This window comes from Strix uralensis, chromosome 1, assembly GCF_047716275.1.
Source record: "Strix uralensis isolate ZFMK-TIS-50842 chromosome 1, bStrUra1, whole genome shotgun sequence".
In the NCBI taxonomy this organism is placed as follows: domain Eukaryota; kingdom Metazoa; phylum Chordata; class Aves; order Strigiformes; family Strigidae; genus Strix; species Strix uralensis.
Genome location: NC_133972.1, coordinates 164,629,757 through 164,657,185, shown reverse-complemented (window position 1 = coordinate 164,657,185; position 27,429 = coordinate 164,629,757). Strand labels below are relative to the sequence as shown.

Sequence of the window (27,429 nt, the reverse complement as noted above, 5' to 3'; positions counted from 1 at the left end):
ATGTGCATTAGACTAGGAAAAAGGTGTTTGGATCCAAGGAAAATACTCTGACTTTCTGAATAGCATCATTCCCGCAATGCAGTTTATAAGCCTATTTCCACTTCTGCAGTGCTCTCTAGCTTTTAAGGTTGAGGGCAAATATATTCTCACTGCTTGTGAAGCTTCACTGCTTGTGAAGCTTAACTGCTTCATCGGGAGAAAAAAGGCACTTGATCCAATAGGCTGTCTGCTCTGTGATATCATTTGTTGCTAAGGCCTGCCTTGGATTCCGCTGATGTGGGCAGCCACCTATTTGCTGTTGCAGGTTTTTTTTGTTCTTTTGTTGTTTTGGGTGGTTTGTTTTTTTTTCTCCCTCCCTGTTCATGGCTAGATCCAATAGGCAGAAAACATTCAGTAAGCCCTGAAACAGTTGCCAGGCTAATAGGATTATTGTTCTAGAAAAACAGTATAGGGAGACATTCAGCTAGGTTTTTGTTTATGTAGTAACGCTGTAGTGTTATACTATAATGTTAGACTTTTAACACTGTAAGTGTTTTTCACTTACTACTATACCAAAATATCTCTGAATTGGAGGTTTATGCCACATATACATGACCAGTTGAAAATTTAAAACTCAATCCCTGGAAGATGTTTGCTCTTTCATTAGATGTGCTTTCCATATAGTGTCGTGCTTAACTTCCTCCTCCAGGCTCCAGAGCATGGCTATGAGGTTTTCATGGAGTATAGTTTTCATACTCTGGATGTTCCTGTTCAGTCTTAAGCTTCATTAAAAGTAGTCTTGGGAAAAGTGTATACTTTTCCAAAAGGTGAGCCAATGTTTTCTTGAAGCAGGCATTCTTCAATGGTCACAGACACTTTTTTTTTTTAATCCATTTATTTATCTGGTTTTTTAAACTAGTTTAAAAGCATGCTGTTCTTCTGTGAAAGCATGCTATTCTTCTGATAGAACAAAGCAAAACTTTAAAATGTCACTTACGAATGTCATTGTAGTATTTACCTTTAACAAGAGTAAGCTTTCCAGCTGCTTGCCAATTGCAGGGAAAATTCTTGTTAATGTACAGTGTTTCTTTCAAGTGTGAGAGGAGGAAATTTCTTCAGTGCTTGCTGAATTTGGTTGCATCATGTATTTCTATTAAATTTCCCCTGGGCTTAGCTTAGGAAAAAAAAAAAAAAATGAAATGTGTCAGGGATGTTTTCAGCATGAAGGGCATGCGTGCAAGACTTGTTTTGAAAATACGCCTTTGCTTTCCGCTTGTCTGATCATGACACTACACGCAACATCATACAACCCCATAAGGCTGTAATGGGCCAAATCATTGTAATCAAATGTGGCATTCCGTATGTCTTCCTCTGCAAGTAGGTCAAGTTTAAACCATGTTCTTGGCTCATGCTCTGATTTCCCATAACCTGTTCCATGTGGCTCAAGTATTGTGCTGGAGTACAGAGCATGTCAGGAGGGATTCTGGGCAGCTTCACAGGGATAGTCAGTTTTTGGACAGACACCAGTGGTTTTTTTTCTGCTCTTGATTTTATGATGTTGGAGTTGTGGCAAGAGAAAACTTCGTGGTCTAAAGTGTGCTTTTACTGAATCTTACACTGTCAGCTCACCTAATGAGTTACCTTTGGACACTGCACTATGAAATCTTAAAATCAAGAACCACCTTGGGAGAAAAAACAGTTGCAAGTTTTGAACTGTACTATATTCTGAATGAAACACCAAATAAAATTGGACAGAGGTTGACAATCTGAAGCTGTGGAAGAACAAATAGGTACTGATCTAAACTGTACTTAAGGCTGGGCGTGTGAATATTTTGAAGTTGGTGATTGCAATATGCAAAATTCTTCTCGATAAGGATTACAGCTTCAGTGTCTTTTGTTCCAGTTGTGCTGGAACAATTGTGGGTCATAAGGTGTGTTAGCACCCACAAAAGTCACCTCCAGTCAATGTTCTGAGTCAGCTGTTTGGCTCTGAGACAAATCCCAGCTGCAGGATATAAAACTCACTAATAGTGCTTGCTATTGGCTTTGGTCTTTATACAGGCGCAAATCTTTCTTGAATCGGGGCTGACTGCGGCAGTGTGTTCAAGAAGGATGCAATTAGTGCTGGAAGATGCTCTTGACTAGAGGTTAGGTCAACATCAGGGCTAGCTAACTGGAACCACATCTGACTTTCTGAAACACTAATTCTACTTACTTCAGCTGAAGTTGTAGACTTTCAAGGAAACTGGAAGAGTTCTTGGTAAATCTGTACTGATTGGGCATGCCACTATGGTAGTTAATTACCAAGATAAGTCTTCATAGAATTACCAAAATATTTCGTGCTGGTGATGCTTTTACAGGGCATCAAATAGCAGAAGAGGTCCCTGAAGATAACTGTAATGGCTAGTTTTGTAGACTTCCTTTTACTACGTGCAGATTGTCATTATCTTTAATATTAGAGCCAGTAGTGGACCTTCTTTCGTGTATTTTGGGCCCAGCAGAAATGCAAATGATGAGCTATCTTGAACGAAACAATCTCTAGAAAATCTGGATCTGTCAGGAGCCTGAGGCATCTCTGAGCTTTACTCTAGATCAATCCAGGTATTCTGCTGACATAGCAGTCTCTTAGGTCAGTTTTCATTTTCCTCTCTATAGGGTTCCACCTGAGTGCAACAGGTCAGCTATTCTTGCTGCTTAGCTATACCTTTCAAAGGAAAATAATGTACAGAAGTATAGAGCCATCTAACCTGAGCCATGGCATGTTGACCCACAGCTGCTTCCATGCGTTTGGGAGGTTCCATGCTGTGACACCACGGTCTCGTTTCTAGATGGCCATTTCAGTACTCGAAGCTAGTGCTTAGCCTTGCCAGAAGAGTAAATTTCTATCTGTTGGATCCTGCATTCATTACCTTGAATGCTAAGGAGAGGAAAAGTGTCCTCCCAAGAAATGCTAGATCAATTGTATCTCCTCAACTTTTGTCTAAACTGAGTTCTCAAGCTCTCTCTAGCTTCTTAAAGTCTTTTTGGATTACAACTTGGAGGAATGGTCACTTTCACAGTTATTAAAACACAGTAAATCTTCTAGGATCAAGGAGTACTTGAGATCCTTGAGTAACTGTTAGAATTCATCTTGATATAAGTTTCAAAAATATTTTGTCCAGCTTCTGCTAGTATCCATTCACTTCATAAAAACTGAATATATGGTGAATGTTCTACTGCTAAGAAAGCAACTGTGGTTTGTATCTCTTATGCTAAACTGTGATGTGACTTAAGTTTATCAAGACTTTTTCAGTACGCTGAATGTACGAGGGAAGAGGTCTGTTATGAACTTTATTACAAACAAGTGTTCATGCAGCTTTGTATTCATGTAAATTGAAGTGTATTCCTATATCGCACGTTGTCATCTTGTTGCTGTCGTAGTTGAATTAATCCATGCTCATCATCTTCAATTTCTCTCCCTTTCTCAGAGAGGCTGTTCACTGAACTGCTACCATTAGGTCAGTTGCAGCTTCTGCTTGAATTTGTTTCATATCTACTGTTTCACTGTACTGCCAAACCTTTTATTGTGCTTCTCTATTTGTTAAACTCACTCCCAGAAAAGAAACCATATATTCTTACTGGCAAACTTTTCTGACGGATGAAGGTCTGAATGAAAGTATTTGTATTGCAAAACTGAGTCCCTGTCCCCTTACACATTTGTGGTAGGGATTCAATTAAACAACCTGTTCTGCAGTGGCTATATGCTGTTCTGTAAACTTATCTTCAAAATATTTCGACCCTATAAGCATGCCCCTACTCTGACCTTCAGAAGTAATGTTATCCAGTATTTAAACCACATGTGTGACCCTGTAAACTCTTAGGAGACTGGTTAATGTCAAAACAAAAGGCAAAACCTGCATAGAGGCATTTACTTGAAGTATTGAAAATGTTTTGCTGGAGGAGGGGATGCTACAGCTGAAGAGCTGAAGCATGGCAGTAACTGTAGGTATAATAAGAGTTCTCTTTAGGCAGCTAACACCGGTCATTACTATGTGTTTGCTCCTTGCTTGTTAATGTTAGAATTGAAATACATAATACACTGTTTTGAGGTTTGGTTTTTAAATCTGAATCTACAGACTCAATCACTATTAGGTAGCTTGTACTTTTGCCTTTTTATTGCCCCTATTGAAAATATTTGTTTAAGAGTGCCTCTGTATTTCAACTTCTTCCAGATTATGAATGTCCTCATTGTTGGGAAGAGGGCTAAGTGGTTTATTCAGTCCTGAGTTACAGAACATGCTGATGAAATACAGAAAACTAATCTCTCTGCTTTCTGATGCTGCATGTTTACACAGCATTGGTGCACATGTAGCATTTGAAGAGTTCACTAAGCTATGGAATAGAAAGCTCTGGAAAAGCTGCCTCTTTGAAGAAACACGTTCTGATGGATTAGTTTTTAAGATAGGTGTTTAAACTGGACACCTTAATTTAAAACTTCCTTAAATAATGGGTGTTTCTCAGGCTCAGAAATCTGATCTGACTTTCCAGAGAACTATGTTCAAATGCTAGGAAGCAGGACTTTACATTTTCTTGAGTTTCGAGGAGAAATTTGAATGTGCAAAAAAGCAAGCGTACACCTGGGGATGAAGTTCTGTGTGCAGAAGCCACTGTGATCAGTTGGATTACACTCAAAGTTGCTTTTGTAAAAATCGAGATTCTTAACTGTTTGGTCATTCCATAGAAGCCGTGGAAGCAAAGACTGAATAATTTTCAATAATCTGGGATTCATTCCCCTTTCCATGTCTATCTAGCTCTTGTTGATTCTGTGAGTTACTGCTGAGTCTTGTGGATCCTGAAAAATAAATTGCCTCCTGTTCTTAGTTTGCTTTTTCCTCACACACCGGTTGCATTTATCTTATGGAACTCAAGAAATCTGTCAACACAGGTTCTGAAAATTTGTTTTGCCAGTTAATTTGTTTTGACTTCACATTGCTTCGGTTTTCTTGATTCCTAATAAATTAATGATTCTTACAGTCATGCTACCTCCCTCCAGGTAAACATCATTCTTCAGTGACAATAAAACTCGGGGGGAAAAAAAAAAAAAGGGGCATACACTGGTAGGTTGGTATAGTTACACTGATTTGAAACTTGATTTTTAGATCTTAAGCTTGCATCCAAATGTCAGACTATTGATGGTTTATTCTTAAATAATATGAAATCGGCTTTTTGCGTAGTGTCTTGTGTTTGTCTTGCAGCAGCACTCTAGTGAACTGGTAGTTGAGGGCAATGGTTCTTAAGTATATTTTCAGCTTCTGTATACATGGGAGGGTCCTTGAAAAGATTGCCTTGTTATGAAATGCAGTTTTTATAGTCCTACTGAAGGTATTGATTTCTGAAACTTATGGTAACGTTTGAAACTGTTTTGTTATCTGACCTTGAGAAATCTAATGACTACTTAATTTTTCTTCTACTTTTCATTTCTTTTAGCTGGGATGTGACAGCAAGCATAAGAAGAACTGTTGAAATTTGATTATCTCCTCGTTTTGGAAAAGTCTAACTTGCATTTAAGTCATTACTTTATGTTATTTGATGGGAAAAATTGTTCATTGGCCACAGATGACTTCTATTAAGAGGCCTTCCGAAATTTGTCTTGGATTATGGCGAGATAGTAAAAACACAGGCTTATGATGACACCAGTTCCATCTGAGGTTGCTTTTGTTGTCTGTGGGTTGCTTCAGCTATGCAAAACAATTGTGCAGTCATCATAGGTAACACTCTTTAAATGTATTAAAGCTGAAAGAGCCAGTAATTCCGATCTTTATTTTTGTCAAGGATATAGCTTGTTAATTTTTTCAACAATCGCTCCTCCCTGAGAAGGGGAGTGAAAATGCACTGTGCAGTGTATGTTTTCTATTTCCCACCAGAAGGTGATGAATCCCATGTGCAAAAACCGATGGGAGCCCTGCTTCAGTGAGCCCCAGGCGTGTACTTAAAGGAAATGGTTATTGGAACTAAATTATTTTGCCATTTTTATTTTTAGGTTTGCTGGCATGGGTAATCTCATTAAGGTGCTAACCAGGGACATAGACCACAATGCAGCACATTTTTTCTTGGATTTTGAAAGTAAGTCTCTCAGCCCTTCACAGCTGGTGCATTTAAAATGGTAACAGTAGGGTTGCTTATACCTGCTGCAGTGAAGGCTAGGGGACTCAGTTGCAAATCTGCAATTTGGAAGAGTTGCATGTGGTTTTTTTTTTTCCATTTCTCCTTTTTTTCTTTTTCTCCCTCCAGTAGTAGCCAAGCCACCGTCATGCTACTGTGTGAATTTTCTTTCCTTGTGCTTAGTCATTTTGGGTCTCTGTGGTCAGTGATGTCCATCCATCTGCCTGCAAATCAAGTAATCATAAAATGAAAAATTCTGTCAGTATGCCATAGTAATCTGTGCTGAGCAGTTGTTCACTGTAATCCTATCTTGTACAAGAGTGAGTACTAAACCATTTCTGATCCTGGTTTGGTCATTCATGGTGCAATTAATGTGCATTTCTTACATCCAAAAGTCCAAAGTGGAATTGTCTGAGCTTCCCAGATATTTTAGGCACCTTGTGTAAAAGATCTGTGGCATACCTGTGTTAGCATTTTCTGCACACTGAAATGATGTATCTTGATGCATTTTTCCATAGTGGATTTCTGACAAAATTATAAGGGCTGATAAAATTAAAGCTCTTCCCTTTTGTTGTCCCATCAGGTAAAAATCTGTAGCATGGCTACCATGTCAATGCTTGCAAATATGGTACTTGGCCCTCAACGTGGTGCTCCTGCTCAGGACACTGGTGCTAGGGTGTACCGGGACAGAATTAATCACTGGCAAGGCCTTCAGTTGGAGTTCTGCCCCTTTTGCAAAGGGGCGGCTGTGAAGATGTTGGTGATGTGGTCACTTCTTACAGGAAAGCTGCATTGCATCTCTGGGATCACCAGCTGTACGTCCTCGAGGTGGGGGTCTCCCTCCACCCATCAGGGCGGCAGCCTGAAGGACGGGTTTGTGCCTGATGGAACTCTGGTCTTCTTTCCCCCACCACTTCAATCAACTATATTTGGGCTGTTCCTTCTTACAAAAAGAAAATTTTCTTTTCTCTTATTCTTGTCTTGGCAGGTACCTTAACATGGGGAACCTTCTAAAAGTTTTGACATGCACAGACCTTGAGCAGGGGCCAAATTTTTTCCTTGATTTTGAAAGTGAGAAGATGATTTTATATATCTATTACTCTTTGCCTGCAGTAGACTGCATTTGTCATGTACTAAATGTATGTTTTTCCTTTGCCATCCTTCTAACAGCTTTGCATGCCTGAGCTATGGATAATTGTTCAGCGAACTTTTGTAGAAAGCAATAATCTGTTTTAAAATAACCTCAGTTTCTCAAATGTAAAATCAGGGAGGGCTTTCAAATTATATTTTATTGTTGGAATCTGATATGGTTCTTGTTTTAAACCAAAAGTCTGTCTGTTTTTAATGAAAACTTTAAGAAGACTTTGAATTATCTGAAGACTTACTGAAATTGCAAGGATACATGCACCTTAAAGGAAGGACTGAATATGAAACCTGATTCTCTCTTCTTCCAGTGTGCCACTGAGTAATGCTGCATATACAGATTGGCTCACAACAGCTATTCATAGCTCTCCAGCATCATCGTGTTAAAGGTGTATATGTGAACCTTATTTGATTTGGCATTGAAATTTAACAGTTAACCTCCTCCTTCCTTAAAAGGGGGGCTCAGAGTCTAGAGACGAAATTGCTTTTGAAAAGAGATGTATAGCTTGCCTGATCAATGCCAAGCGTTCTGGAAGGTTCACATATTGTTAGTATTTCTGCTTTTAGTTTTTATTGCATGATATAATATAGCCTAAGAATGGCAGGTAAGTGTTGGCTGCTGCTATGCATGTTTAATTACTTTCTTTTGGGATATGCTATTGCTTTACCCAGCTGTACATCAGCAAGCATAAAATGAGAAAACTAATGTTCAAGTGCATTTTGACCATGCAATAAAATACAATGGAATAGTGTAACAGAAAATTGATGAAGTATTGTGCTATGGATAACTTGAAATTCATTACATCTTCTTTTCTTCCCCCAAATTATTTTCAGTTGTGTTTGATGAAACAGTAGCAATTGGTTCTATTCTAATATGAAAGCGAATGCTTGGAGAAATATGTTTTTGCTTCATTTAAAGTTATAACTTCTCTACTGTTGATTTTATCAATTGTCTCTTCCGAATATACTGTTATTGAAAGATGATAGCCATACAAATTATAAAGGGAAAAAAATCAAAGGCTGTGTTCAAAAATCAGAAAGCAAAACTGTTGTTTAAAACCACTTCAAATCTTGCATATCATCAGAATAGGTACAACTTAGTGAAGTAGGGAGAGCTGATATGGGAGAATATTGGAGTTGTGAAGCTCCAGCTTAATCTGCAAATACTGATCATTTAATTGGACTGAATTGAAGTTAGCTGGATACAAGAAGCATAATTCTAAAATCAATTGCAATAAAAATTGCTATTTTGAAATACTGATTCTTTAGCTATCAGTTTTGTTTTAAAGTGCATGTTTTGAGCATGAACAAGATTTGGCATGAGAGTAAGCAGGTTGCTGACATGAAATGTTTACATACGCAGTCAAATTAAGTGACTTACATTATGGCTGAATTGTTAGACTGTTCTTTATTCATTTTGGACCCTGTCCTGCGTTTGTTTCTGCTGCTATACTGTGTATCCATGCTTCTTGCTACTCTGTTTCAGATAGCTTGCCTTGACAGGATCTTGGCTTTGACACAGTTAAGATCTTTCTTCAAGACTTGGCACTTAATCTTGCAATACTTAATGTTGTGTTTTTATGTGGAAGAGCAAGTAAGCTCTGTATTAAAAACAAATTTGCCAATTCTATGTTACGCCTGGCCCAGTAATACACAGTTTGAAGTCTTCTGTTCTTAAATCTGTATATATCTTTGGAGTGAGCAGGCTAGTTCAATGTTTCTTGCACCATACCATAAAGAGCTAAAAATCTAATGTCCCTAAAGCTTTATAGGGATACAAATTCCAAATTTAGAAAGGTTTTAGACGGGTTTCTAAGATATTTTTTTTCAGATGTTTATCTTGGTGCTAGATTCCAGTGTTTTGTGTGACTGACTATCAGAATACATATAAAAAAGGTTCTGATAAATGATATAATGGGTTATTGGCTTTTCCTTGCCTTAACACTGGTTAAGCTTATGTTATCTTTGGTCATTCACCTTACCTATTTGAAATAAATAGTTGTCTTAAGTATTCTACTAAAGTCTCTGCAGTGCTACTTTAGCATGAGCAGAAGAAAATGCATAGCTTTGTAAGGACAATATTGTTAATGTAAAACAGCCACCTACAACGTGGGAAACTTACAGCTCAATTTTTACATTGGTGTCATTACTGTCACAGTGCAAATCCTTTCCAAATTTACTGATTTGAATAGAAGCTAAAATACAGAGTACTTTTCGTTGCAGATGGTGATCTCAAGCTAGCGCTGAAAGTATTCTGCATTGCCTCCAAAGAACTTGGCTAGCTTTCAGAGGAGCTGCAAAGATAGCATTCTCCATAGTAATGATGATAGAGATGAATAAATTATTTCATCTCCAGCAGTCTGGGGTTTTGCTTGTGAGTTTTGTCCCAGCCAGTTTCAGATGACTTGATGTGTTCTTCCCTGGGAAAAATCTCAGTTTAAATAGTGTTTGCTGTGCAGTATAAACTTTTAACCTCAAACTTCTCTCCCTACTAGTTCTGTAGGGTAGGCAAATATTTTTTTTTTTAAATAGTCACTAAGTGTGTGTGTTCCCTGCATGCAATATGTTGTCGTACTTCCATAGCATTTAGTTCACGTAACAGCGTTTGTATATTGTTTCAAGTCTACTCTTTTGTCTTTAATACGTTATTGTGTGAGCTTTATGAACTCTAAATGTATACTGCACCTAAGGCAGTAAGGTTCTGATTAAATTTAAAATTAATTTGAAGGTGAACTTCCCATTTACTTAAGGGATCTCAGTCTTCCTTTTCTTACTATTGGATTAGAAATGTGAAAGTTGCCTTGAATAAGTAGAGGTCAGCTCCCTTGGCAACAATATCAAACCACAGAACGTTTCAGTGAGCTGTGCTGTGCTTACTGTTATTTGTTCTTTCTATGGAAAACATTGCTGGGTAAAGGCAAAGCCTTGCTATAAAGTTGTAGCAGGAACTTACATCCATGGAAGGGAAAGAGGGAAATCCCTGAAATCGTATGCTGCCTTCATCCTGCTGTTTGGATGCTTGGCATTGCTGGTTGCTGTTACTTAGTTGTCAAGACTAACTTCAGAAGTACAACTCCCTTTCCTGTTCTGTGCACTCCACATTGAGGAGAATGAGTTCCACAATTAGTGATTCTCAAGTGAAAGTCCCGTAGCTTGAGTCCTGAGGCACATACTGGTATGTGGGAATGCTACCTCCATCTATTCAAGATTACAACAGTACTTAGGAAGAGGAACCTCTCCCCAATTCTCCACCCTTGATGGGCTTTCAGAATGCAGTGCCCTAACCAGCACTTCGAAGCAAATAAAACAGTTGCTCTGAGCCAGCCAGCACTAGGGCTTGAAGATTTTCTACACTGTGCCTTTTAAATCCATCCTAATAACATCCTAAATGTATTGTGAAGTGAATATAAAATAACTTAGGTTTATTTTTTTAATTTGAGCACTTTTCTAGGTGCAGAAGAATTACTGATGGGAAAGGAACTTAGTTGGGACAAATCAGGTTTACAACTTTATTCTATTGGAGAGGACTGGGTGCACCAAAATGGAATACATACCAAAAGAAATAATCCAGTGCCTAGTGGATTTTAAAACTTATATATTTAGGAGTTTGTTATAACTAAAACCAACAAGCAAAAAAACCCACCAAACCAAAAACACCACCCCAACAAATTAACTATAAACCATTGTCTTAGGTTTCCTGCAATATTTTAGGAAAATGAAATACAGTAATTGGCTGATTATATCCTAAGTGAAATACATTAACAGAGGTGTTGAAGGTGTTGACTTGCATAGCCAGCTGTTCAGTGAAGACCACTTAATTTGTATCTTGAAGATGATTTTCGTTTCTGAACTTGGAAGGTTGTAGTACTACATCTGTTCTACTTGTTGGTGGGTTTTGAAGTGAGGAGTTGTTCTCATGGGCCCTTCTGCTGGTCCTGCCCCCCCACTGAAAAATGAACTCTCCTTACTAGAGAGGGTAAAGAAAAAATGGCATGAAAAATTAAATAGGCAAGAGATGTACTCAGTGTGAGACAATCCAAGTGGCAAGTCTTGATTGCATTATTTAACAACACAATCTGGAATGCTACCGAGCTTCACGTTTTAGTCTGTATTTCACTATAGCATTTCATGTTTGTGCATGAACTGCTGCCAATCAACTGGTGCTTACCTGTCTGCTCTTCTCCCTCATTTTTTTGTCTTCATTTCTTACAGCAGTCTTCAGCAGCTTTCAAAATTATAAATGTGACCTTTGTGATGATCTGAAAAGCACTGGCCACTTTTACTCGATGCCTAATCAATGTGGTGCTCTTACACTTTTTTTTTTGAAAGGAGTGACCAGCTTTTTTTTTTACCCATGATGGTTCTCAAAATATCACAGTTAAACTGTTGCAAGGTCTATATAGGCATATTTGCTAATAATGCCCACTCTCTATGTATTAAACCATAAAAAGAAGAGTATTATGCAAAAATTATAGCAAAATCCAGATAGGCAATGCATGTAAAACTTACTTTCTCCTAATACAAAGTTCATTTTCTAATGTTTTTTTTTCTAGTGTGTAAGACTAGGATGCTGTGATTTATTTTTTTTTTTCTCTTTAATGTAAGTATGTGCGTAACTTCCATCACTGTTTGTGGGAGTTATACATATGGGTCATAGAAAAACCTTTAAAAAGACATTTTCCAGATTCTTTAAACTGCACAAAATCATGAGGATATATTGTCTATAGATAGTTTTTGTTTGTCCCTATAAAAAAGAATCTACTGTTAATACCCAGACTCTAGACATTGGAAATCCTGGATTAAAATATTTTGATACTTGATTTCTAACATATTTTGCCCATGTAACAGAGAAGAGGGGTTTTTTTGTAAGAGCTTCAGTAGCAGCTTCAGTAACTAATCTTTTTAATATCAATCTAAAGGGAACTAACCTTATAGCTTCCATCACAATTTTAAAAGAAAAATTGATCTCAGATAAACAAGGTCTCAGATATTTGTACTAGGTGATTATTTTTAAAGGTTAAAGCATTTTGTTGGGTCTTCTCAAAGCATACTTCTTATTGAATCACCTTTCTTTAAACATGTATGTATATCTTTTGAAACGATGATCAAATAGACTTTTGGAAAGTCTTTAGCTAGACGGTATATACCCTTAAAGAGGGGGTAGGGGGAAAAAAAAACCCCACAAACAAGTTTACACTAGATCTTTTTGTTCTCAGCTCTGATTTTGCAATTAGTGCAATAAAGAATATGTTTTGAGAATTAAATATATTTAGAAGTAAAAGAAAGGGCTCCTTTCCCAGACAGTAAAAGGGGAGGCAGAGAAGATGGAAAATAATCTGATGCAGTGTTTCTAGATAACAGTAGACATGCACCTCCTGTAATATCTGCAGTGAGTCTATCTTTTGAGTCCTTACCTAAGTCTCTTCTATTTGAGCTTGTACTGCACCCCAAGGTGAGATTGATATGATAGTTGTAACGATGACTTGTCAGGAATTGTTCTCCTAACTTAGTTTTAAATAAGTCAGGAAGGATAGATTCCAGGTGGATTTTTGGGATGCTAAGTGAATTAAAAGACTACTAAAAATGAATACAATCACTCTCTTGGAGTTCCTCATACATTGTAGTAGCTCTTCAGAGAATGAAAATTCTTGATGAGTTGCTGCATGAAGAATCTGTCCAGTAGGTGATGGTGTGCCTATTGAATTCCATATTGTTGTTAAATATATATATATTTAATATGTTCTACTGTTTAGATGCCCAACCTACAGAATCTGAAAAGGAAATTTATAATCAGGTGAATGTAGTGTTAAAGGATGCAGAAGGAATACTGGAAGACTTGCAGTCATATAGAGGAGCTGGCCATGAAATACGAGAGGTAAGCTAGAGCGTTATGACTGTGCACAACCTGTGGTTGTTCGTTGTCTGATCCTAACCAAATACTGCTGGATTTTAACTTTGCTTGCAGGAGCTGTTTTGGCAGAGCATGTTGTCTATTAAGATTGCTGTCTTGAGCTTCTGCTCTGGAATGTTCCTTTTTAACATTAAAACAGATGTCACTTGTTTCAGTAATATTAATGCACATATGTAATAGCAAATGATGCTTCTCAAACTTTTAATGGAATTGTTGCTATTGATTTCTCTTTATTCCCACATAAGCTCTTCTTGAGTGATGAATTTAGAAAGAGCGTGGCGTGACGACAATGCAGTATTGAGTGGTGTTGACATCTTTTTGTACACTAATTGGAGAAGTCTGTGTGATAATTCTAACACAAAAGGCATCTCATTTTCAATCCCTTTTAATTGGCTTTTATTTACTAAAGTAGATGTTTGGAACAGAAGCAAAATTTCTGTACAGCATGTCACTCCATTTTTCCTTTACCTTTAAGAAAGGGTGGAATAAATACTCTCTCATCTCCCTGCCTTTCTTCATCAAATGCAACAATGGGAGCTGTTTTGTTCCTAAAGTGAGGAGTCACTCACTGTAACATACTCTTTAGATAGCACGAGTGTCTGCTCACTTCGGATGAATTAAGAGATGCTCGTAGCCATTCAGCTTTACTTAAAGTACCATGAGTGTTTTTTCTGTTGAATTCATAAAGTAGGTTTAAGAAGGGTAACTCTATCACACAGAACCCTTAGGAGGGGAGATAGCTTGTTCTTCAAGGAAGGAGCATGCTCAGGGAGAGGCTGTAGGATTGAGCAGGAATGTGTGTCAGCAAGGAAGCCTGCAGCTCCCCTGGAGAAAGAAGAGAGACACTCCTGAGGAGGTAGACATCACAGGAAGGAAACTTCCTTCGGACCAGAGAGGAATGTGCTGCAACTCAGCCCAGGGTTGCCTGAAACAGATTTTGAAATCAAGGACTTGACCAGGAAGATGTGGCAGGAGGGTTATAAGCATTTTTATTTCTGTTTTCTTAGTAACTTTCAGTTGTGAAGTAGTCTAGTTTCTGTCTTAAAAACCTAGAGAGATTGAATTTAAGGCTTTATATGTCTGGGAAGCTTACTGTGAAGATAAGGTCTATACATATATACCTCAAAGCTCTGGTATACACCATGTCTTGGTGTGGTGCTTTATGCTGTTGATTATGCTTAAATGTTCCTACTGTAATATTTAGCTTGAATTTCGCAGCAAATTTGTTGGTTTTCTTTACAAATTCAGAAACTGTTGATAGATACCAACATTAGGATGAGACTTTGATCACTAAACTTTTTCCTTGGAGGTACCCCAGTAAAGTTGTTGATTTTAATTAACTAATCTGGTTAAGTAAATTTTCTTATTTGAGTAGCTTTACTCTTAACAGTTTCTTTATACTCCCTGCAAGTTGTTTTCCTATTCAGGATACTTATTTTCAGCACAAGTATTTAGTGCTTTTTGGAACAGGACATGGGTTAGTACAGGCTTGTATCTCAACTGGAAACTTCTCAGTAGGTAGAATTTTTAATTACTAGCTCTTCAAACAATTGCCCTACACAGATTTTTGGTTTTTAGTAGTGTATCAGTTAATCTAAGCATACTTTTTCCTCTTTTTTTTTTCTAATTTAAGGCAATACAGCATCCCAATGATGAGAAGCTGCAAGAGAAGGCGTGGGGTGCAGTTGTTCCACTAGTAGGCAAACTAAAGAAATTCTATGAATTTTCTCAGAGACTAGGTAAGTGCAATGGTATTAACTTGGGTTTTTTGTCTTTAATTAGTACATCTGGTATATTCAGATGTGATCACATCTAGGTCAACCTCTTGTTAGCAGATAAAAACTCATATTGCATAAATTCCTTCCATATACTGTATTGGATCTTATTTATATCTGTGTACTACCTTCTTGTGTGTGAAAGCAAACTCGCTTCCGTGGATACCTGAGAGGAGAGAGAAAGGGAATGGGAGCATACTTGTCATCCTCTTTCTCTAAAGCACTAACCAGCTGATTATTTTGAAATTAGTAGACTAATTCATTGAGAATTAATTCTGTTAATGTGTCTGATACCAAGAGAAGTTAAAAGTGACTGTATTATTCCCACCCAAACACCAGAAATAATTTGGTGTCTGGAAATACCTGATCTTGGTTCATGCAGGTGCAGTACTTAAGATGGTGCTTCATGCCTCTTACAAAACCAACTTGACTGAAGTTGTGTCTAAGCTAATAAAACTGATTAGACTTCATTTATTTTTTCACAAACTATCCATTATTACCTCAATCTTAGACAGTTACTAGCATAGCTCATGAAAAAATTCGCTCGAAAAATGGAAGCTTTTTGCAGGCAAGTTCTGCTTTGTTAAAGAGGTGACGTATTTTTCTCAAGATGAGCAGGAAGTTGGATTATAAATTTATCTTAAACTAAAACATGATTTCTGCTGATAGGTATGTACCTCTTGAATTCTGCGTTATCTTAAAGGCTGCAGTCTGCTAACGCAGGTTATTGAAATATGTTTTACACAAATGTTGCAGACAAAGCTTGAATAAAACTTTTCAGGAAGTTTTTTCACAGCTGTCAGTGCTGATTAAACCTAGTCTTTGCAGCAGTTTGTAAGTAAATATGGTAACAGTGTCACATGAAAGCAATTTGTCAAGCCCTTTTATTATTAATTACCATGTATTTTGGCAGATGTATATTTTAAGTCTAGCATGCAGAATATCAGTCAATAGGGATACAAGAAGCAGGTGCAGTTGTATATTGCAAAATACTCTCCTCTCATTTAAGAGGCAGGATTGCGAGGTCTGTTGGGAGCCCTGACAAGCACTCCATATTCACCAACGCAACACCTGGAGCGAGAGCAGGCTCTTGCTAAGCAGTTTGCAGAAATTCTTCACTTTACACTCCGATTTGATGAGCTCAAGGTAAGAACTTGTAAATTTGAGCGCAAAGGCTAGTGAAAAGGAAACAAGTCTATGTACTGAAGCAATTTGGGGTTTCTGTTCTAGAATAGAGCATGCAGTAGATAATCAAATATCTACGATGCTCAGCTTGTTCGCATGACCTAGAGTTAGGTTAAACTGGAAAGCAGATCAAATATCATATTAGCTTTAGGCACTTGTTACATTTCAGTTCACATTAATCATGTTTCTTCATCCAAATTTGGCATATCTCTTGGAATAATGCTGCTGCTGCTTTTAGTATTTGCACACCCATAGTCCTGCTATTTTCTTGCTAATGTGCAAAGAACTAAGCTGAAATGATACTGATTTGCTGGTCTGATTCTTGGAGTCAAACTAGCAAAGCCATTTTTTTCAACCTACTAATTTCAAAATCCTGTTGAGGAGACTACTCCTTTTCTTATTCTGGTTAAATCTGGTTCTGAAAAATCTGGGAATTTAAGCAGAAAGCTTTATATTCTACATATCTATTCCCAACATGGCACAGGCCTTTTTTATTTCAGAAGGCTGAATATTTTCTTGTTCTCAGTATTATATTTTATGAAGACTTGTCCTTATACTTTTCTTGAGTTTGTCACAACTCTTTTGCTTCCGTATCTATATAGATGACAAATCCTGCTATACAGAATGACTTCAGCTACTACAGAAGAACTCTGAGCCGTATGAGGATTAACAATGTCCCAGTAGGTAACCCTTGGATGAGATGACATGTAATCTTATACTACCACCTATCTTCTTCATGTACAGAACAACTAAATTCTTTTTTCCTTCTGTTATATAGGCAGAGGGAGAAAATGAAGTAAATAATGAGTTGGCAAACAGAATGTCTTTATTTTATGCTGAAGCAACACCAATGTTGAAAACCTTAAGTGATGCTACAACAAAGTTTGTGTCAGAGGTGAGAGTATAAATTCATGGCTTGGATAGTGTAGTTCAAAGCACTGCATGGCCAGACATTGTTTTAGAATACAAAACTCTTCTACCAGGCTTAATCTGGCATCTAGAAATCAAACTTGATTTTTGGAGACTCAAGAAACATAAAGTATCTTTCTCAGATGCCATAGAGGTTAGAGGAAGTTCAGCTAAGCACCTTGTGGATGTGTTGCAAAAAGTTAATGGAGAGCATTACAACATTGGTAATGGTAGCTTTCCTCAAGGAGGGAGGTGGGAGAGGTAAGTATGTTGCCTGCATTTTGGTGGTGGTTTAGAGCAGAAACTTCAGAAAACTAAAAGGGAAACAGCTTGATTGAGTTGAAAGGTGGCTTCCTTCTGTCCTTCCCAAGACACTCTTATTTTGCTGTGTAAAGTTCAGTATACTTACATTATTGCAGAAGAGGAGAGGAACACGAACTGGAAAAGTATTCCAACATTTTAACATGTCCCTATTTATCCCTAACTACCTAAATAAATATTAGTGGTAAAATCCAGTCACTGCAAGTATTATGCTTGTCTTCTGATAACTTTGATTTTTGTCTTACATGCAAAGAATGCACACTACTTCGTAATACAAAATAATTGTACATTACATGATTAATACAAAGATACATTTGTCTTTCAATATTTTCTCCTAAGTTCTGCTTTACACTTGAAATGCCTTGAGAAAAATAGCCTCATTTCATATTTGAGGTGCTTGGCTGTAACAATTTTAAGTCTTACTATTGCAGCAGATACATGAATTTGGATATAGAAATTTCTGTCTTTAAAGAGCAGGTTAGCTGATCCCTTTAAAACTTTCCAAAAGTCAGTTGTGTCAGCGGTGTATTTCTTTAACCATAAACAAGCAAACAAAACCCATATGGTAGATTTTGTTCTGTAAGTCACTAATTTATATTGTAATATTTTTTAAAAACAGTGTAAGACTACCCAATTTACCGTAGTTGTGTTGATGTTTTTAATTCTTCCGTGTTGTCATGCCAGTAGATCCCTGATTTAATTTAGGTTTTGTAGTATAATATTTCACAACAATTGAATTGGAAACTATTTATCTTTTTCTGCAGAATAAAAATTTACCAATAGAGAATACTACAGATTGCTTAAGCACCATGGCTAGTGTGTGCAGGGTCATGCTGGAAACCCCGTGAGTATAAACAGTGCTTGTATTGTGTCTGAATCATCTCTGTATTTAAGACATGACTTGTGATGCATAAGATCAAAGAAATATAATTGGGGTAATTAGGAGCTGTGGTCTTTTCTTTTTGCTAAGTTAGTTGTTTACCTTGACTTGAAACTAACTTGTCTCATTTTGCTAGCCATGCAAATCATGTGGTCTGCTTTTCTGAACATATTAATTTTTAAAAATAGAATAGCTATGAAAGCTAGACAACCTCTTGGCACTCTTTATAAATGGTTTTCTCATGTATAATTCAAGAAAATATACTATTTGAGCATGATTGCCTAGGGCCTCCTGAAAGAGGGGTTACGGGCAGTGTGTTGGATGGTACTTCCTTGCAAGCTGACTTGGGTGATGGCTGTAACAAAATTGCAGCACCCCTGTCTGGGGAATTACGAGGTGACTTTTAGGCATGAAGGCAGTCTGTTGTCTACTGTAAATTTGAGAGGCACTGGGAATGTGAACAAAAAGGTTTTGGTTTTTTATCTGTTTCTTCTGGGTTCTAAATAGTTTCCTATTGGTAAAATTACTCAGGTATGAGTTATGTCTTATTTAAGTAAGTTCCTGTCCAGATACTGCAGTACACTTGTTTCAGAGTACATTAAGAGCTCCAAACACTTATATTCTTACCCTTCTTAGAAATGGTTTGTCCCATTCAAGAAAGTAGTTAAGCATTGTTCATTAAACTTAGCTTTAACTTTTTTTTTTAACCTGAGTCAGAAATTTGGGTTGCATGTATATTAGAGGGTGGCAGGAAAAAGGGTAGGAAGCATTGAAAGCAAAGTTGATATGTATTGTTTTAATCTCTTTCTTTTTTCTGGGGAAAAAAAAAAAACAACCCATACCTGAAATGATGTAGCAGCAGGGTGCTACTTTAGGTTTGAGCATCTTTGTTAATCTCTAGGTAACTCTTTCTAAGCAGTGGTCTGACTTGTAGGCAGGTTATTGAAAGGAAAAAGGAAAGCTCTCAAGTCTGTGGGGCTGATGGGTTTGGGGGTTTTTGTTTGCTTTTCCCTCTGAGGATTTATAGTAGGATTTTTTTTTTCTTTAATCTTATTTTGGGTGTTACTAGTATGTACTGTTGTGTTTGGTAGATAATAATCTGTGTTTTTAATTACAGTGAATATAGAAGCAGGTTTACAAATGAGGAAACAGTATCATTCTGTCTGAGGGTAATGGTGGGTGTCATCATACTCTATGACCACGTGCATCCGGTGGGCGCTTTTGCCAAAACTTCAAAAATTGATGTAAGTTTATTGTTACTAAATAATCTTTTGAGTATTTAAATTGTGTGTAGGCTCCTCTTCTGTCCTCCAGGTTCTAGTACTGGATGTACACTTTGGATTGATGCTAATGGGATAGCGGTAGCTGTTAGAAAACCATATACTTAAGTAGCAAGAAATACAAACTAGGCCTTCAGGCACATAGATGGTCATTGTTAGGTCATGAAAAATCTGTTTTGATGAAATTCAGGTAGTGTCTTGAAACACCTGTAAGCAGTGGTTGTGCTGAAAGATCCAAATCAGACTGACTGGAAATAGCTTGTTCCTCACGATCTGGTAAAAAACTTAAGTTCATCATCCACCAGTCTCCAAGTATTTAACTTCCTGCTGTTGTTTGATAGTAAGTTTATGGAATACATGCTGTTACTGTATGCTTCTTTGTGGTTGTTTCAGATGGACTGTTATCCTACTGTATTAGCCACAGATTTTGTAATTATTTCACTGGCTGAATGTAATAATTCTTAATGGGTTTATGATAAATGAAGATTTCTGTTTGCAGTTCCTTTTTTCTAAGCTCAATAAAGCAGAGTGACATTAAAGTTGCATTGTTTAAAGATACGCAGATTTTTAAGTAGCTAAGCCATTCTGTCATAGGAAAATGTAATACTGAAAGCTTAATTCCTTTCTAATATCAAGAAAATGTCGCTGCAACTTAACTTTTTTCTCTGACAAACTGAATATAAAACACTTCTGTAAACTTAAAAGGTATTAGCATAAAAAAACTGTATCATTTTTTTAACTCCTAGATGAAAGGATGCATCAAAGTTCTTAAAGACCAGCCTCCTAACAGTGTAGAAGGCCTTCTAAATGCTCTCAGGTACTCTTGTTATTTGAAATATTTTTATGTGAATTTTCATAAATTGTCCAGGGCATTTCCTTCAGCAGGAAAGTATTCAGTCAGTGTTACAGGTAAAAGGTGAATGTGGTTATTGCAAGCCTCTTTTCCAGTGTGTATTGAGACAGGGATGCATGGAGCAGCTACTGCATTTTAAAAGCTAGGTCATAAACTTGCAGTTGTTCATTCTGGGATAACTGTTTGCATACTTTAACTGTGTGCAGGTTAAGAATGAGTCTGTAGAGGTAAGCATGACAGAGTAGACATTTTACCTGCAGTTAAAACTGATGACAAAGTATCATACGTACTAAAAGCTAACTAGACATTAACTGTGGTCACATCTACTGACTGAACTACCAAACAAGCAAATGAGCAGCTGCAGCATGTGCCCTGTGACTTGTGCCAGCTTACTAAAGAGATGGCTGGACTAGTTTGCATGGGCCATATCCTCAGCTGTGTGTGTTTTGACTATAGCTTAATGATTGTATTTTTTAATAGTAGAATATAAGAGTGGTATCATGTGATTTTTGTTTTGCAGATAGCTTCAGACATGTAAGGCAGTTTTTTTGGTATGTAACTAGAAATCGTTCCTCTTTCACAAAGTATTTATAGGGAGGTGCTTAAGGCAAGAGTCTCAATGGTTTTGGTGTAGAATAGACAAGAAGTTGCCACATTAATTGAAGTAGTAAAGAAAAATTAATAATTCTGTATAGAAACCTAAAAACTGCTAATTTGGGTCATAAAGCTGTATCTGTAGTCAGTAATGTGTTCTTCGTGTCAGTGTCCAGCATCAGAGGAGTTGCAAGAAGTGCCAAAATGTGATAAGCAGATGAAGGCTTCATTCTTGTCCTTCCTTGAAAAAGTATCATACTATGTTGGTAACAGTTAACTGTAACTGGGTGGAGTTATGCATGTACTCACTTTGAAATGTGGAAGCTTTAGTTTGTCTTGCCTGAAAGTATGCAGTTGTACTTTATTTTTCTTATCTGTAGTGAAACTGCTTTAATTTCATTTGCCCTCTTTTTTTTGTGTTAAGATGTGGTTAGAAGTGAAATAATGTGGTATTATAAGTGGTTTCACTTGCAAAGTTTTTTCAGATTATTAGCTAAAGGGAAAAAAAAAAAAATCTGAGCTTAATTTCAGACTTCATGTGAGTATTTCCATGCCTAAATCATTTTGTTACTCATCTCTGAACCTCCTGTATGTGATCAGTCCTTGAAGTGGTGATCAGTAAAAACACAAGCTTCCAGAGGGAAAAATGTTATATTAGCACTTATTTTCTGACTAATTTATTGTGATTGCAGCTGTAAATAAACACCAATCTTTACTAGTACCCCATTTTTCCCCATCATGGTTGACATCATTAAAGTACATGTAAAGTGTAGTTCAGGTTCTCACTCCATTTTGTGTCATTTTGTGGTTAGTAGCATAAATTCAGTCTATGTTGTCATGCTGACCTTTCACCACACCAACCCATTTCATGTCTACATACTTTAACAGCCCTGGTTTCATCCATTTAATAACTCATTTGGGTAGGATATTTAAATCTTTTTAAAATCACATTTGGAATTGTTAGGAAGAGATGCAGATGTGCGCTGCTGTGTGTGTGTGATGAAAGAAGCTTCAAGATGTCATGAGAAATTAAGTCCAAATTTAAGTCTTTGATTCTGGAGGAGTGTTAGAAGTTCTCCTGTTTTCTCAAGAGACAGATAATGTGTCCTAAAAGCAAATGTAAGCTTGTATGGATTTGGAGGGAGATCAGCTGTTTACAATTTGAAATTCATATAAGTAATATAATCATGTTTAGTGTTTTCACATGGGCAGAATACCAAGTGCAATAACTTTTCAGGATTTTAGAAGACTTTAGGCCTCTTGTGGAAAGTATAAATTACCAAAAAGTGCTGAAATCTATATTGATATTAATTTCCAAAACAAAAGGTCATTGGATATTCTTCAAGTGAACAACTAAAATACCACTGTTGTTGTGGATAACAATGAAAGTTCTAATTTAACTTTTTAAATTTAAATTACAGAATAAGTTTTTACTTGCTTTTAGATTACAGTTAGGGAAGGGAGATCAGGGAAATTAATCATACAAAGAACCCAGTATTGAGGATATACAGTACTTCCTTTTAAAATAAGAGATGACTGAGTTTTTTGTAGTGATTTAAAAATGTGCTGATGTCCTAGAGAATTTTGAAGGGGGAAGGGCCTGGGATAAACACATGTGTATACTCTTTATTTGTAGCAGCACTATTACTTAACTAAACAGGAAATTAGGCTGAAAAGTGATTAAATCCATTCTCATTGAGCAATCTTAGAAAGGTTTGGTCACTGGAAGTTTTGAAGAAAAGTTTCTGAAGCTGTTTTATTTGAAGATGTTTCCTGTGGGCAGAGACCTCAGAGTTACTCTTATTGATAATTACCTACCACAGGTGGTAATGTGAGTTTAGTCTATGAAATGGCCTATGAGCACTAAAACCAACATCCAGCTGAGGCTTATTTTTAACTCCCCTTGGTGCAAGGCTGTTGGGTTATAGTTCTGATTGATAGTAGCATTTTCTGCTCCGAATGTCTGATTTCTGTACTTGGTAACTGTGGGCTGGGTGATGATCAGTGGCTGAGGCTTTTACTCTGGTACAGTCAGGTTGGGTCATAAGAAAAGAAATCACATACTTGTTAAGCCAAATTAAAATATGATCTTCTCAACTTGATTTTTATTTCTGTGTTTAGGTACACAACAAAGCATTTGAATGATGAGACTACCTCCAAGCAAATTAAATCCATGTTGCAATAACAATTACCTGGAATTCGCACCTGCTGTAGACAGACAGTATTCTGCAATGACTGAGATGCACAGATTTTTTTTTTTAGTGATTGCAACTACTATCTCGTTCATTCTTGCTTTTTATTTTCTCTCTTCCTGTTTACCCTTTTTTTTAATCACTTTCTTGTTCTTAAGTAAGCTCAGACTTCTTTTCTGTGCCAAATCAATGAAAATTATCAGTTCTGGAAAGTATTTCTACTTTTCAGAATAGCCATCCTAAGTGGCAGCTAATTATGCGTTGCATTTGGATTTCTCTGTACTGGGGAAAGATTTGTGACTTGAACTAAATATTTTTAAACTTGTGGTTTTTTCTTTTTTTTGAAAAACTAATATTTAATATTGCTTCTTCTGCATGGCAAGACTGCCTACTTCTGCTATTTAAAAATCCCTTGATGACTTCATTTTCTATTGCAGCTTATTTTCATGTGCAACCATGAGGAAACTAAAAGCAGATTTGTTTAAATTAACTGTGTTTGTACAAAATGGTACCCAACACAAAGGTTTTTTTAAATGAGTAAAAACTGTTTTGTTTAAAAGTTACGTTTGCATTTTGACTCATTTTTGTAAGGATGTATGTTGTATGTTTAACCTTTAATAACTAACGTTAAACTGTGGTGTGTGCGTAGCAAAATTACGTATGCATGTTCATGTCAAATGATTGGCTGTGGAGATAATAAAATCAGCTTTCATTTTTCTAAGTGTGGTTTGATTTACCAGTATTTTGAGTGAGATGTCTTCGTGCTCTTTGGATTTTTACAAAAAAATAAATTTATAAATTTTATATAGTGAAAACTCTGCTGTTTCATTATCAGTAACTAGTCTAATCCACTGATGTAAGCTTAGTGTGTTTCAGGGTTCTTGCTCTCCACTCTCTGTTGCTTCCCTGTCTCCAGAAATATTATTTGTACAGGGTTTGGGGGGGGAGAACTGTGTGCAATCCATGTAGATCCCAGTGGATGTTGCTGAAGAACCAGCATCTTGGTTGCATCTCTGTTGATGTCTCACCACAGCCATCAGAAATGACATTCCAGATTAGGCTGCCAGTTTGGCTTTTTCTGTACCAGTGGTGGGGAGATTAACTTCCCTCTCTCTATGCCAGTGTATACTCTTGTGGATCTAGATATTTTGAACTGTGTGTAAAATCTGAATAATCTTAGCGTAGCAAATAATGTTTCCTGCTTGGCTAACATCTTACTAGAACAAGCATTAAGCTTTGATAGGTTAGTGAGGAAAATCTTTTTGGGAGGGGAGGAATGGAAGGGGAAAACAAGAGTTGAGAATTACTAGAAAGAACATCTCTAGGAAATGACATGTTTTGCATTGGTGGGCAAACATAAGTGCACCTCATGTGTGTGGTTCTGTCCTAATTATGCCTGAAATGAGTTGTCAGCATTCTGGAAAGGAGATGTGAAACCTGCAGGCAAGCGTGAACACCCTCAGCTTTATTTGCTGGACAAATAATATTTTGTAAGTTTACATGGCACGCTAGCTCCAAATAAAACATACCAGTGTGACCATGCTGGATTTCTTGTGGACACCCCTTTTTGTACCATCGGGAAAGATTCTCCTTTTTATCTTTGTTTGCTTTTTGGAAATAAGAGATCTGCAAAATTTTAAATTGTGACTCTTGAGAAAGAGTTCACAGGAGGTACAAACGTGTATTGCTGGTACCTGTACATCCTTCTCTGATAGGCAGGGTAATACATTTTTTCTTTCTTGCCAAAGATGCTTAGCAGAGGTCCCTGCTACAGAGGAAGCAAACCATGTACTAAGATGGCTACAGGAATAAAATACTCTGATCCTTTCTGCAGCATCACAGTTGAATCCAGCTGAGAAAGGACAAAACTTGATTTGTTTGGTTTTTTAAAAAGAAAAAAATCTTTCTCAGAGTTGTATGAATGTTATAAACTGTATACAGCCAACCATTCTGCATGTATCTGAAAGAGTAACTGTCCTCATGAGTTCATTACCCCTTGGAAAAAAAATTCATCTCAGCCTTGTTACTGTGAATACAGTTATTGAATAATAATCACAGGAGGTGCAAATCATACTGCTGTTCTGTGTTATTTTTTGGAAGTAAAACTTTCTAGAGTCTAGAGGAAACTAATTTACAAAGAATAGATTACTTGAAACAGTAAATCTAGTCTGGGTGCCGTTAGGGAAGAACTAGCCACATAGCAGATTTCTTCTTTGTCTGCCTCAATGCCTACTGACTAAAACAACACAGAATTTCTTCAGTCGACTGTCTTGGACAGCTCTTCCCTTCTGCTGCCCTGCCAATATCTTTGCTTTTAAACATCGTTGTTCTTGTGGTCTGAGAATAATTGGAGCTTTCCTTTTTTTCCTCCGGCAGTTGTATTCTGCAGTTTCTCTGTGTACACAGCTGGGGAAGGAGATTAGAGCTGGCGTGCCTTGGAGTTGGCTGGCCCACAACTCCGCAAGCTTCTCTACTCGTGAGCTTTCCAAGAGAAGAAAACAGGCCTTCCAGTGCATCAGGCATCAGCTGTTTGCATTTTTGAACTGGAACCACTGTGTGTTCGTTGCTCAAGCTATTGGTGCTTGTTCCTTGCAAACCTACTCTTTAATCTTCTCCCTCTCTGTTTAAACTCTTCTGTTATCCGTGGTAGTGGACAGAAGAGTAGCTGGCAGGCTCAGCACTAAGTATTGGTCACTAAACAGCTTTTATATAAGTTTGGGGGGAAAATTGCTCATTTTGGATGGCACCACCTTGGCCTATGTGATATCCTAGAGTCTTGGGGTACTGGGTTGAGTGGCACTTGATGGTTTACATAAACGCTCTGCTCAAACCAGCCATCGTCTGCTGTGAGCTGGTGTATCTGCCCTGTAGCTGTTATGGGTGGAAGGCCTCCTCCTCGTGATACTGCGTGTCTGAGTGTAAATGCTGCTGCTGCTTTCTTACAGGCCTCACATTCCAGGCACAGGGGGGTCTCGGAGGAGTCTACAGTGGCCTGTGTGGTGCGTGTCACCGTTCACAGGCAGTGCCTGCACAGCTTCCCACCTGATCACAGTGCTAATAGTGCGTGCCACCCCACAAGCCTCGGATTTTTTTCTGCAGTTCTTTAGTACCAGCCTGCTTACATGATACTGATTTGGTTCTTAAAATTTCACATGAAAAGTACACAAATTATGGAAGTGTTTCTTCTAAAAAAGTATCCTTTCCTGTCTGTATCTTCTGTTTATAAACCACATCAGGATTTCACTTTGCCAGGAATGCTGCATGTTTCCCAGTAGTTTTATTAGGGCTGGAGCAGATCTGGAGAGAGAGATCCTGGAATGGCTTGTTGCAGGTGGATATGAAGCATTCCCTGGCAAACACAGTGGATGCATCGTTCTCCAGCTGCTTTCTCCTGGCTTGCAAAGCCAATGCCACTGTCTTCAGCAGCAGGGATGTGGTGACTTTTCAGGCTATTGCTTCACTAGAAGGATGCTCATCCTCCTTTTCTTCAAGTTTTCTAAACTTAGTGTTCTCTTTCTGTTCCTGAAAATACTTACACCTGTGAAATAAATGTAAATAATTAACAAGGAATAGCTTATGCAGTCATTGTGAGTTCAGAGTTTAGAAACTCACTGCGATGTTTACTGGATGTTGCAGAGACATAGTAACAAGTCCTGCTTGAGGCAGGAGGCGTCTTCGGGGATGCCCTTCCTGGCTGTGGTGATGGGGTTACTGTTTCTCAAACTTTGGATGAACACCTTTTTGTCAAGCAGCCTCTTTTACCAAAATAGAGAACTAGCTCTGAATTACCAGGCTCCTTGCTCTTGCTCGCTCTTTTGGTCTTTTTACTGGCCTAAGTGAAGTTTTTTTCACTCCTTTTTCCAAGTCTGGTGTATTGTCTGCTGGCTGATCAGTAGTAGCATTCCATCTGAGGGCAGTGAAACAAGGACTCAAAACAATCCCAGTATAAAGTTCATGCTATCAATTTGCATATGAATTTTGTAAGGAATTGCTATCACATGGGATATTTGAAAACTGGATGACTGCATCCAACTCGGTGCCCTGGATCTGGGGTAGTGCTTTGCTTCCCCCTGCTTCAGTGCTAATGATCCTTTCAAGTTGGTCTCGTCCTGTTACCACCATGATGATACAAGGGTGCCTGGACAGGCTTATTTCTTCTGTCAAAGTTACAACACGAGAAGGGCTGTACCCGGTGAGCAAATCTAGCCAGGTATAATCTGACCCTGTCTCTTGAATCTGAGCAATGTTCTGATCCCTTTTTGTCAC

At 37.5% G+C, this 27,429-nt stretch overlaps 1 protein-coding gene across 1 annotated transcript in view; it reads left to right on the top strand.

Annotated features, from left to right (window-relative positions):
• Positions 1-23,967, top strand: part of CYRIB (CYFIP related Rac1 interactor B) — an 80,039-nt gene extending 56,072 nt beyond the window's left edge. Inside the window, 16 exon segments of the mRNA XM_074887911.1 lie at positions 5,999-6,081; positions 6,704-6,811; positions 6,813-6,839; positions 6,841-6,918; positions 6,921-6,977; positions 6,980-6,993; positions 7,109-7,191; positions 13,017-13,138; positions 14,808-14,913; positions 15,959-16,095; positions 16,737-16,814; positions 16,913-17,029; positions 18,129-18,208; positions 19,362-19,488; positions 20,271-20,341; positions 23,093-23,967. Of these exon segments, the coding sequence (XP_074744012.1) occupies positions 6,052-6,081; positions 6,704-6,811; positions 6,813-6,839; positions 6,841-6,918; positions 6,921-6,977; positions 6,980-6,993; positions 7,109-7,191; positions 13,017-13,138; positions 14,808-14,913; positions 15,959-16,095; positions 16,737-16,814; positions 16,913-17,029; positions 18,129-18,208; positions 19,362-19,488; positions 20,271-20,341; positions 23,093-23,156 (1,299 nt within the window). The 5' untranslated portion in view covers positions 5,999-6,051 and the 3' untranslated portion in view covers positions 23,157-23,967.
• Positions 23,968-27,429: the final 3,462 nt, after the last annotated feature.